The sequence below is a fragment of the Salvelinus namaycush genome, chromosome 10, assembly GCF_016432855.1.
Source record: "Salvelinus namaycush isolate Seneca chromosome 10, SaNama_1.0, whole genome shotgun sequence".
In the NCBI taxonomy this organism is placed as follows: Eukaryota; Metazoa; Chordata; class Actinopteri; order Salmoniformes; family Salmonidae; genus Salvelinus; species Salvelinus namaycush.
Window position 1 is genome coordinate 20159763 of NC_052316.1, and position 12962 is coordinate 20172724.

The following is a 12962-nucleotide window of genomic DNA, read 5'->3' on the forward strand; positions in this document are numbered from 1 at the left end:
TATCTATAGTCCTTCATGGTGCAATTATGACTTGCTTTAAATGGTAAGTGATGTACAGTCTCCAGTCTCAGATTAGAAACTTTTAGGATAATTAGTAAAGCAAATGTGCCATCTAGTGTTCTGGAAGGGAATTGCACCCTTTGGAATTATTACGTCTTTTACCAACTAGTAGATACATTTACAATGTAATATGGTCAAGGGTAACAATTATAAGCTAATGCTTCAATTAACTCATTTCCTATGAAGGGTTAAGTACAGATAATGTATCATGATTTGATCATATATCCTAAAAACAGACATCCTGTCTAAAATTCCCTGTGTTCACCTGTACAGGTGATGAGCTCGACAAATGGAGAGCTGAACACTGACGACCCGACGGCAGGACACTCCAACGCTCCCATCACTGCTCCCACCGAGGTAGAGGTGGCTGATGATACAAAGTAAGACGGCTGTCTTTACCTGGGGTTGACTGGCAGTGACTCGGTCTCACTACCTCTGGCAGTCATTGCAAGAAACACACTGTCAAATAGAAATATGGGTTCTGAACCCATTCACAATACTGTTCAAACAAAACATTGAACAAGTTGCACACATTTAAGGCCTCTAATGTTGAGTTTATATTTTTAACATTACATTTTTTGATATGCAACATTAATTTACTTTGAAACTAAATTCTAGTATATCCTTGCCTGCAGGTGCTGTTGTTTCTTCAAAAGGAGAAAGAGGAAACCCCTCCAGCGGCACAAGTGAAGAGAAGAACTTGAAACATTCTGGTCACTGTCAAGTTTTAAATGGAAGCAACTACACAGATCACCCATCTTATCTCTTTCCCAATCTCTCTTTCTCTCTTCTCTCTCTCAGCGCTCCCCTGCTACAGACGTGTAAAGGAATGTTGTCTTACAGACTCTGGCTCCTTTAAAAAAAGAAAAATAAACATTTTAAAGTACCTGCATAGTAAAGGGAGATTGAGAGAACGTTAAAAGCTGTAAAAATGAAACGTGAATACCGTGACGTGAAGATATAAAAAAGATACTGTTTGAAACAGTTGTTGTATTTTAGATTCCATACAGAACATTTTCTGTTCAACAGCCATTGATCTGAGGGAACTGTCAATGAGTCGAGGGAAAGAAGTCTGTTCTATAGAAATAGTCCTTTATTTATGGGATCAAGGTAATGAGCAAGAATGAACAATACTAACTCTGGAATCACTGAGCGCAACAGGAAGCATTTCATCTAAACCAGAATTGGAGGATCTTTATGCATTTTTTCCCCCTTTTTTTTGTAATTTAATCCTCAGTAGTTTTCAAAGTTGACTTCCTGGATTGAAAACAAACTTTTACTTTTATGTTGTAGTGTTTCTGGAAATCTTTGTAGCACAGTCACTGGCCTCAGGTACTGTGGAAGATTGAAAGAAACAGATATTAAGCTCTTCTCTTATTATTGCACTTTTGAAAGAAAAAAAAGTACAGTGGAATTCTAGGTTTGAAATTAACAAACAAGAAAACAACAAAATAAAGACTGATCTAGGAATAGTCCTATACAATGCTTAAATCTGAGTAAGGGCCGAAATGTCAATCTACATGAAACAAGATGTCTTTCAGTTTTATTTCTTACATCAGAATAATTTACCAGGAAATCATAGTTTGTGCCTTTCCAAGTAAAATGTTTAAAGCTCAAGTAAGTGTCCTGCAATGACATTCTCTGAACTTATTCCAAATGTTGCTCATTGACTGTGCGCATGTGTGTGTGCTTTATCTCTCTGAAAGCATTGTCGATGTCTCACATTCCCAGGGTGTGGTCCTATGTAGAGGTCATACTGTCTCCACCAATGACTGTATGGGTCTCCACCATCACAACTACAGTCTATCTCCTCTGCTATGACAATCAAGGGATCTTTACAGTGGAGGTTAACTCTCTATGTTCACTTTCTGTAAAAAAAGGAAAGATTTTAAAGCTTGTGTATTGCGAGCTAAGCAATTCTAGTCATTGATGACAGCAGATCAAAGTTAGTAGCAGCAAGCAAGCATGTACGTTTAAAAAAAAAAAGACAAATGAAGCGACAGCCCGTCAATAACTGAAGTTTCCACCAGACGTATTGGATGCACAACTGTTTTTCTTTTGAAGTTCCTCGCTGCATTAGTTACATGCATCTTTGCCTGAACATTGTAATGGTCTGTTTGTCATGGCCTAACAACAACATGCTCTGTCATCTCTAGAGTATATACAGTTGTCCCAAATGGTTTTGATCAGAGATGACTGCAGTGTGGGGTCGTGCATATATATATATATATATTAGTTCACAAGCAAAGCCCCCTTAATTTTTTTATTACTGTAGATTTACACAGTGTACAAAATATTAGGAACACCTGCTCTGTCCATGACATAGACTGACCATGTGAAAGCTATGATCCTTTATTGATGTCACTTGTTAAATCCACTTCAATCAGTAGATGAAGGGCAGGAGACCAGTTAGAGAAGGATTTTTAAGCCTTGAGACATGGATTGTGTATGTGTGCCATTCAGAGGGCAATGGGCAAGACAAAATATTTATTTAAGTCCTTTTGAACGGGGTATGGTAGTAGGTGCCAGGCACACCGGTTTGAATATGTCAAGAACTGCAACGCTGCTAGATTTTTCATCCTCAACCGTTTCCAGTGTGTATCAAGAATGGCCCACCACCCAAAGAACATCCAGCCAACTTGACACAACTGTGCGAAGCATTGGAGTCAACATTAGACAGTATCCCTGTGGAATGCTTTTGACACCTTGTAGAGACCATACCCTGACGAATTGAGGCTGTTCTGAGGGGAGGGGGGGTGCACTCAATATTAGTTCCTAATGTTTTGTACACTTAGTGTATATTCCCTGTTACAAAAGACTGCTTTATCACTTCGCCCTTTTAAGTAACATACTGTATGCTGGTGTCATTGTGGTTATGAGTCAAGGCCATGTGACCCAGAATGTATTGTAATGAGATCAGTCAAAGTTGTTAGCTTTTTCTGGAAAAGTCGACATGAGGGCATTGGGTTAGGGTTGCTAAAAAAAACTATGACAATATCAATAGCAGCTATGTGTGAACATTTTCATAAACATCTCAAACTGAAAAGAGCAATATAGATGTAATTGAAAATGTGTTTCACTAGACTCTAAATGAATGGAGCTAAATTAAGTGGTTAATTCATTGGGTTAAATTGAGATGTTTCATGTAGTAGAACTGTCTCCAACGTTGTTTTCCCATGATCATTTTTATCATAAATCTATTTGATTTCCACTATGTGCTGTCTGCTATCGAGGGAGGTGGTAGAACTCTTTTCCACTTCTTTTCCTCCTAATTTAACCCCTGGCTATACTGTGAGTGCTTTGGTTATACAATATTCAACAGTGACACAATATTCAATACAACAGAATGAATATGAGTTTCACCAATACAAGAAGCATTCATGTCATGATCATTCTGATTCTTAACGGGACAATCTCCATTGGGATTATGTGGTTTGAGCTCTGGTGCACCACTTGTCACTAGGTTTTACTCAAATAACCCACAAATGCATAGGACTTTGGCAATATGAAAATATCACAGATTGTAATCACATGATGCTGTTGATCAACCTGTATGACAGTCTGTTTTCTGCATGTTATTTGAGCTATTTCAGTGAAGTGAGAGGAAAATGAAACACTGTACGTAGGAGGCTCAGCCTGTTCAAGGCTAGATTACATTGAGTAGTCTGCATTTGGATGATATTGGTTTCTACAGGACTGGAAATGCAAATTGGAGAACCATGTCAAATTCATGGGTTTCGTTTTAACAGGCGGCATTGAAGACATGAGCACTCTAAACATAATTTTGCCAGTGGATAGGAGTCTCTGGCCTGTGGGTGTAGGTTGAGACTCAGCCTGCGTAAAGTGTCTTTTGTTTTAGGACCTAGTTTGACCTAATCCTATGTTAAATCGTTTCAGCTGATCAAGCAGGGAAACAGTTTGATGTAATCCTAATTTGGCTGGTTTCAGTTTTCTAGCAATATTGTTGAGCGTTTTTGGAGTTGCCTTGCGCAATTAAGAAGTGTATCCTTAGCTCGTTTTTGGGGATATGAAAGGAACTTATTTTTTTTATCACTGATATTGAAGTGAAATAGTTGGTAACAGTTATGTCTGACCAGTTGCTCTCTAATGAGCGGTCTTTACCCCTCTTCAGGCGGTTGTGTTACGCAGCTGGTCACTTTTTGAACGACCTTTGCGCGTCATTATGGTTTACCTACCTATTGGTCTACTACCATTCCGTGCTTGGGTTCAAGAGCACATATGCAGGTGTATTGCTGTTTATAGGTCAAATAGCGGACGGTGTCTCCACGCCCCTTGTCGGTATCGAGTCGGATCGAACAGCTGGATGTGGAGCATATGGCAAAAGAAAAACTTGGCATTTAGTCGGTAAGTATGACTTCAATAATGATAATTGATTAGCCTGGTTTAACTAAAGTTATGTAGCAATTGAGGGGTTACCCAGTAAAACTATTGGGTGAGTGCACCTGTGCCATAAAGATCCAGACCATTTGGCAAAGGCCATAATTCTATACTTACATGCAGGTAGGCTAGGTTACACTCTCCATCTGTCGAAAATCTATTGCACACATGAGAATAAGAGAACAGTTCCAACAAGCTTGAGACCGTTGGAAGGTTTCAATTGTCCCAGGTTTATTAGACTAATGAAATGTCGCATTAACAAAAAAAAATCATTGCGAGATGTGTAGGCCTAAAGGAAACTGCAGAGGATATGTTTTCTAAAGATCGACAATATTTGTATCTGTTAGATGGGTGTATTTTTATTTTGTCGAACTTTCTTTATTGCGACAAATGATGATGGAAACGGATGTTTTTCGAATAAGTAATTGCCGAATACTTTTAAAGGTACACGGGGGTACGTGATGTAATCACGTAACTATAAATTCCAATCCACATTTCATTCTAAATGCCTACTGCTTGCAAAATATATTTTTCAACTATCAAAATTATGTTTCTTTGCAGGACAAGGATTTTCCTGTATTTCAAGAATGCCTGAATTGCTTGCCCTTGCTTTTCTGGTTGGCTGGCAAGTTCCACCATCCAATTATTTCAGATCTACAGGAGTGCAAGTTTCACCAAGGCGCGGACCCTGGCGTTATGTTGGCACATACAGTACCAATCAAATGTTTGGACACCTACTCATTGTTTTCTTTATTTTGACTATTTTCTACATTGTAGAATAATAGTGAAGACATCAAAACTATGAAATAACATATGGAATCATGTAGTAATCAAAAAAGTGCTAAACAAATCAAAAGATATCTATTTGAGATTCTTCAAAGTAGCCACCATTTTCCTTTGACATCTTTGCACACTCTTGACATTCTCTCAACCAGCTTCATGAGGAATGTTTTTCCAACAGTCTTGAGTCCCATGTAACTCAGTTGGTAGAGCATGGCGCTTGCAACGACAGGGTTGTGGGTTTCATTCCTGTGGGGGACCAGTACGAAAATGTATGTGCACACTATTGTAAGTTGCTCTTGATAATAGCGTCTGCTAAATGACTACATTGGAAATGATGCAGGGTATTGTTGAATCTATTTTCTATGCTAACTGTAGACAAAAAAATCACTGGGCAAGTTCATGAAAATATAGCTACTGTTGGGATCATCTCGCCACTGCCAGCAATGTAGTATTTGAGGAGGAACAGGCAGGACTTGAACCAGCAACTTTCTGTGATTACAGGGTGAGTGCTCCTCTGGGGGGTGAAGGACAGAGGTGTACCTAGTAAGGGTGCCCAGCTTTAGGTTTTGGAATGTCCCATGCATTGGACCATTATTCATGTAATTATGAAATAATCCCAGTAAATTTACATGTAGGACAGCGGGTAGCCTAGTGGTTAAGGGCGTTGGGTTAGTAACCGAAAGGTCGCTGGTTTGAATCCCTGAGCCGACTAAATAAAATCTGTATGTGCTCTTGAGCAAGGCACTTAACCCTAATTGCTCTGGATAAAAATTAAAAATATAGTCATAATATTGTACAGGATTATACTGTATTATAAAAACCATCAATTAACTAATAATCGTATAACTAGACCAGCTGATTAAACATCATTACAACGGGCTCATGAAAAATGATTTTTTTTTGTCCTGTCAACATTTCTCTTTATTGTTAGTTCCATGCATGACTAACTCTCATAGGCTGGATAGTTTGTTTACCCTGACCTCATCCCTCCACCCTTACAGGCACTATCAGCGTACTTATCTCCTTTCCCTTCATATTTAACCCGTGTCTGGGATGTGGTGACAACACTCCACAGTGGGTGTGGCTCACCTATTTCACCCCCTTCATCATCATCTTCCAGTTTGGCTGGGCCGCCACCCAGATCTCCCACCTGTCACTCATCCCAGAGCTGGTGTCCAGTGAGCATGCCAAGGTGGAGCTCACTGCCTACAGGTGAGCCGAATAGGCTACTTTAGCAGGAGGTCAACAGCAAGCTAGTGAGGTGACTCTTATCACCCTAAATAAAAACATGTATGAGGAAATCAGTTGAAAGTGAAAAAATAAGGTACTGTACCACAGGAGGCTGCTGAGAGGAGAATGGTTCATAATAATGTCCAGAATGGTGCAAATGGAATGCCATCAAACTCCTGCAAATTATGTGTTTGATACCATTCCGCTCGTCATTACCACGAGCTCGTTCTCCCCATTTAAGGTGCCACCTTACCACCAGTATTACATAGTCTAATTATTAGTGATATCTTCCGATGTAGTTTTACAACCTTGTACCGTCTCTCTCACTGTGTAGGTATGCGTTCACGGTGGTGGCCAATATTACAGTGTATGCTGTGGCCTTGTTACTCTTTCACTTCCAGGCCCAGCAGACTGGAGATCCCTCTGTCACTGACAGCTTGGGCATTGTTGACATCCCCATATTCAGGGTAAGCTCTGCCCTTCCTGACCTCACTGTTTTACAAACGGTACTCTGGTGCAATACAGTTGAAATGGGAAGATCACTTTGTTCAGATTGTTACAGTCATGATGGCTGAATGTAGTCTGAGTACCTGTCTTTTTAACTAACATTCCACTCTGTCACTCCTGTCATTTGCCAAAGACAGGAGTGGCAAGGAGAAGAATGTTAGTTAAAAAGTCTGGTACCCAGACTACCCACTGGGCACACACTGGTTGAATCAACATTGTTTCCACGTCATTTCAATGAAATTACATTGAACCAACGTGGAATATACGTTGAATTGACATCTGTGCCCAGTGGGTAGGCTGCTCTTGATTGTAATCCTGGATATTACTTTATCCTGGACTCTACCGATTGGGACATTTTCAAAGATGACAACGCCAACATTCACGATTACACTGACAGGGTCACGTCTTACATCAGTGTTTGTGAGGAAAACTGGATTTTGTCAAATTCAGAAACTACAAACCCTGATTCATGCTGAACTCCGAGCGCTGCACTTAGCTAAAGAGGTGGCACATAGGTGTAACAACAAAGATGATTATAGAACTGCGAAGCAGCTGCTCAACAAGGGGATTAAAGTGGCCAAAAGTTGTTTCAAGGAGTGCTTTCAACGACTGCTCGTCTGTCTGGAAGGGTCTCCGACAGATCACAAACTACAAATGAGTTCTACTGTCGTTTTGAAACAAAAAGTGCCCTCAGCCATCAATAGTCTCCTCAGTTGACAACACCCTCAGCCATCTTGCCCCTCAGTTGACAACACCCTCAGCCATCAGGACTATACCCCCACCACCCTGCGCCCATCCCATCTACTTTCTATCAATCATGACCAAAACCGCCTGCCACCTGAACAGTTTCATCCAACATGCTGTGCCCTTCATAAACCGGCCATCGGGTTCATAGGGATTAGTTGATTTTGCATTGAGCCGATTACTGCACCTAGTCATCAATGACCTCTAACGCAAATCTGCACTGTACTGCATTTGCGCTATGTCGACAACGTTGTATATGCACTGTATATATTCGCCACGGCAGCATCCCTCTACTATATATCTCTATGTCCCCTCTGTATATTGTATATTCCCTCTGTAATCAGCCTTTACTCCAGAGTTTTATGTTTCCTGTTCCGATATTGCATATTATGTATGATGTCTGTGTCAATATTCTCTTTTGTATATTGCCTTGCTGGCAACGCCTTCTCTAAGGCAAATTCTGGGTATGGGTAAATGTACTTGGTGAATAAAGGTGACGATTCTGTATATTGTTTCCCTCTGTCTTTCTGTCTGTCTCTCTCACTCTCTCTCTTTTGTGTCTGTCTTTGCCTCTCTCCCTCTCCTGTCTCCTGCCATCAGGATCTGTCCCTCATTGTGCTGGGGATCGGGGCAGTGTTTTCTTTCGTCTTCCACCTGGGTACCCGAGAGAGGGTTCCTCACAGGGAAGAGCCAGGCTCGCAGAATGATGAGAGTCAACCCCTGATCTCCCCAACTTCCCATAACACTATACCCCAATCTCTCCTCCAATGGAATCATTGGCTGAAGGAGCCTTCATTTTACCAGGTCTTTCTCTAATCTGAGTGTATACAATATAAATGACCTTTAGGTTTTGTGGAAGTGTAAACTGTAAACCTGCTTATTTTGGTCCAGGTTGCTTTTCTGTACATGTGCACCAGGTTGATAGTCAACTTGTCCCAGACCTACGTTTCCATGTATCTCATCAACTCCTTATTGCTACCAAAGGTAAGGCTACATGCATATAATACATTATAATGGTGCCATTTATAACCATTCTTCAGAATCTTTTGTGCTTGTGAAACTTGCTGACTGTGTAGTAATGTTGGGCTCATTTCCTTCTCCTTTTCCAGAACTTCATTGCCACCGTTCCTTTAGTGATGTATGTCAGTGGGTTTGTGTGCTCTCTGGTCATGAAGCCAATCAGCAAGCTTGTAGGCATTAGTGTGAGTTTTTCTGTCTGTGATGTTTTAAAACTGTCAGAAAAATCATATAAAAAGCCATAGTATTAATGTTCTTGTATACCCATTTTTTATTTTGTAATTCCCCCTCTCCTTAGATGACTTATTTGCTAGGCCTTGTGCTGATCCTGGGGTTTTCCTCCTGGGTGTTGGTGGGCATGAACATAGGGAGGCTGATCTATGGAGCTGCTGTACTGCTGGGTGCAGGCTCTGCCACCATCCTGGTCATGTCGCTCTCCATGACGGCCAAACTGATTGGAGAACAGACGGTAGGAACACCCTGTATGTTGTAGCTAGATGATTTTTCTCCACTGTTGTCATGACGTTTCTCACCATGTCAAAGGAATTAACTGTGACCTTGTTCGGCAGCAAAGTGGGGCCTTTGTGTACGGGGCGATGAGCTTCACAGATAAGGTGGCCAATGGCATTGGTGTCATCATAATCCAGAGACTGCATCCCTGCAAGTGAGTATGGACCAGACTGGGATCTGTTCTTCAAAATATCCCTTCTTTAGTGTGGTTTGCAGACCCCAAGGGAAACCAGGGTACAACTTTACGAGTAACTGTCGCTCTTGGTTGTATACAGTTCACAAGACAGCTGTCCAGAAAGTGTGTGGTTCTATCGAGATGTCATGGTGATTGTGACCGGGGGTGTGGCCTTAGCAGCAGCATTTTCCCTATGCACCCTCCTCATCTGGCCTATTAGGATCCGCCAACGTAAGTGTCCAAATCAGTTGTTGGTCATGTTCCGCTGCTCAGACATTGTTGAAGCGTGCCAGATCTTACGCTTGGATAGGTATTTCACGTATCAAAGAACCACATATTTTATAGCAATCTGGTGACGGCAGCTTAGTTGATGATGTGGCACGCAACCATTGGTTGATGCGTGCAACATCTGAGCAGGGGAACGCAGATGTTATCTCTGTGTGTGCAATATCTGGTTATTGGGTTGTGAGAGTATCATCTTGGCGGAGGGTGTGGAGGTGGTGTTGTAACTTACTGCTCTGTATTCCAGTCTCACAGTAAAATCAGTTAAATGGTGGGAGAACTGCTCTATAGAGTTTTTTTTTTTTTTTTTTGGTGATCAAATAATTTGACAGGGGAAGGGTTAAAATTAGTCCGCATGCAGCTTGAAGGTATTTAGATAATATGCTTAGCTTTTTATATTTGCAAGCTTGCGCTACTAATTCCAGAAATATTTTGACTTGGATTTTGTATTTGCTAATTACAAATAATGTCTAATCCAAACTTTTTTTTACTGCCATAAGATAAAGCCACGCCTCCATCTAGTGGAAAAATGTTGAACTACACCTCAGATTGATATGGCCCTTGCACACAACAGCACTCAAACATGGACACACTGGTTGAAAATCTCCTATAATGCATTAGCTATGTATTTCCTATCATTGTTCTCCTCATAGGTTTACCCAGTACTTCTGTCCAGATGGAGGCAGAAGACAACAGAGAATGAGGCTACACAGGAGTCAACTGAAGAACAGAGATTCATTACACTGATTAATCTGTGGGGAAAACATTGCGCCGGTTTACAGGACAAAGACCAGGAGATTTTCAGTATACCCATTGGAAATAAAACAGAAACTTTACAGCAAGACTAACACCACCATATCTATCTATACCTTTTAACCAATTTAGATGTAATGCATTTATGGGGAATTTATGGAGGGAAATAATTTTTACAATGTTTATTTAACTAGGCAAGTCAGTGAAGAACAAATTCTTATTTACAATGATGGGTACCAATAAATGGGTACAATATTCTACTTTATAATAATACTGCGTACTGTAGGCCTACTTACATGTCAATGTTTTACACTTAAAAGGGAATCACTTTTTTCTCTCTTTTTCTTCCATAGATGTTCTGAAATAATACTTAACAGGTGTAGTGACTGTCTCCATTATTTCCTTCAGATTTTCAATGTACAGATTTTGAAATTGTCAGTCACGCAGAGATGTAAACTGTATTTGTATGATTCTTTTCATATTTAAAATGTTAATGTCTTGTTTCCTTTGAGCTTTTGGACACATTTGCCTGATGCATGGTGGAAAAAATGACCACAATGCCTAGTTTCTGATGAAGATGAGTTATCTCAGGGGAATAAACATTTACATCTCACTCACATCTTCACTGAGAGAGATGAGACAATCATCAGTACAGTTGCATACTATTTTCCACAGGTGGGCTCCCTGGGTAGCAATCGCAATTGACCACGTTGCAGGTTGGATTTATGTGGTTGTTAAGGTTGAATTTAATGTTGTGAGTTACACATTGTAACCATTTGGTGAGTACAGTCAGTTGAGTCCTAGGTTATGAAATATAATCAAGAGAAGCAAAGAGAGAAAAGGTCCTTTCATTATTCTCTGTGAGATGGGCTTATTGCTTAGCCTACAGCCATCTAACTGATTCCCCAAAGCACTGTTTAGAGATGCGGTCTTGGGTAATTTGGAGGGCGGGCGTCATCACTGCTTGTTAGTTGAACCACTAATTGGAGTCTGTGCTGGCAATTGGTGGGGGGCGGGAGCGGTGGTACACTGTGAGTGGTCCCCTCAGGGGCTATAGATTTGGAACAGTGTTGTACAGAAAGCACACCATCATCAGAGGCTTATTCAGGACTGACACCCTTTGTTTTCAAAAATCCATATGACAAATACATTTTTTAGATTACATTTTTGTTGCCCCATTTAAATGTTATCATACTGTATATCAAGATAGTCTACACGCCATTCTACACCACTAGTTGCTTCATCAGTTGTGTCTTGGAAAATGAACCACCGCCTACCAAGAAGGAACATATCACATGGTCATTTACTTGTCAACTGTTGGCCAACTTGTCAACTACAGCTATCATGCTTCCTTCAGGAGGAATATTTAATCAGTGGATAAATCCCATTAAATCTGAGCTCTTTCTCATTAATGTGTCAGATTGACCATAAACCACCTCCTACACACCATCTAATTAGTGTTTAAAAGACACAGATACATACCTCCAATAGAGTTAGAGGGAGTCAGAGAACAAACAGATTTTGTTCAGTGTTAACTGATGAATGTAAACAGCAGAAATTCCCCCAATGTGTTGCCAGCGATAAAGCTATAAGTGCTTGGTGAGCAATTGTGTAAATAAGGAGGCTTGATTTTAGGACAGCAGCATGTTTGAAAATTAACTTGGCCAACCCATCTATTCTTGATCAAAAGAACTACTGGTGTCCATTGTTCCAATGTCAATGCTATGTCCCTTTTATGCTCTGTGGCCCCTCGAAGCTATCAAATTCTCTCAAACAGATGTAATTATAGCCAACGCCTCGGTTTCTGAAGATATTTCATGGCTTAAAACAGCAACTTGACATTTACATTAGTTCTTGTGTCCCAACATAACTGTGGCAAGTCACGACAGCTGCTTGAGTTGCACTCTTGGATCTGTGACACACTGACTTATTCCTGTGTGTTTGCCCTGCTGCTTTGAGTTGAGTACCTTGAGTTGAATTTGTTTTGCAATAAAATACAAAGCATTGGACAATGGACATTATGTTTTAATTTTACTCTGACTATGCTATATTTAAATGATTCATTGTAGGCCAGTATAGCCTTAACCAGGGTTTTTCAAACCTCACCTCAGGGACCCCCAGTGATTCCATGTATTTGAACTATTCAAAAGCTGTCACACCTGATTCAACTTTTCAACTGATTATCAAGCCCTTGATTAGGTGAAACAGTTAAGGAGATGTTTGACTGGCCTAAACTACAGACTACTGTGAATGAAACATATACAGTCACCGGACAGTTTATTAGGTACACCCATTTGGTACTGGATCAGACCCCCCTTGGCCTCCAGAACAGCCTGAATTATTCAGGTAATTCTACAAGGTGTCGGAAACGTTCCACCGGGATGTTGGTCTATGTTGACGCCATGGCATTACGGAGTTTCTGCAGATTGGACGGTAGTGCGTTCATGCTGCGAACAGCCCGTTCCATCTCATCTCAAGATGCTCTATTGGGTTGAGGTCTAGG

At 40.7% G+C, this 12962-nt stretch overlaps 2 protein-coding genes across 5 annotated transcripts in view; both read left to right on the forward strand.

Moving 5' to 3' along the window:
* csnk1g2b (casein kinase 1, gamma 2b) overlaps nucleotides 1–1677 on the forward strand; it is a 39104-nt gene extending 37427 nt beyond the window's left edge. For all 4 annotated transcript variants that reach the window (XM_039002481.1, XM_039002478.1, XM_039002480.1 and 1 more), the window contains 2 exons: nucleotides 334–440; nucleotides 696–1677. In XM_039002481.1, coding sequence (XP_038858409.1) covers nucleotides 334–440; nucleotides 696–750 — 162 coding nt within the window. In that variant the 3' untranslated portion in view covers nucleotides 751–1677. The remainder of the gene's footprint in view (nucleotides 1–333; nucleotides 441–695) is intronic.
* Nucleotides 1678–4145: 2468 nt separating this feature from the next.
* On the forward strand, nucleotides 4146–10409 carry LOC120055206 (major facilitator superfamily domain-containing protein 12-like). Its single transcript, XM_039003126.1, has 10 exons — nucleotides 4146–4425; nucleotides 6243–6453; nucleotides 6806–6938; nucleotides 8323–8526; nucleotides 8614–8706; nucleotides 8832–8924; nucleotides 9038–9208; nucleotides 9309–9403; nucleotides 9525–9655; nucleotides 10360–10409. The coding sequence occupies exons 1-10, from the start codon at nucleotides 4146–4148 to the stop codon at nucleotides 10407–10409; spliced, it is 1461 nt and encodes a 486-aa protein (XP_038859054.1).
* The last annotated feature ends 2553 nt before the right edge of the window (nucleotides 10410–12962 follow it).

Bases quoted from the DNA above. Each gene is read 5' to 3' on its own strand.
- LOC120055206 (XM_039003126.1), top strand. From the start codon at position 4,146: ATGTCTGACCAGTTGCTCTCTAATGAGCGGTCTTTACCCCTCTTCAGG. The intron at 6,454-6,805 runs GTGAGCCGAATA...CTCACTGTGTAG, and splicing joins GTGGAGCTCACTGCCTACAG to GTATGCGTTCACGGTGGTGG. The intron at 9,404-9,524 runs GTGAGTATGGAC...GGTTGTATACAG, and splicing joins CAGAGACTGCATCCCTGCAA to TTCACAAGACAGCTGTCCAG.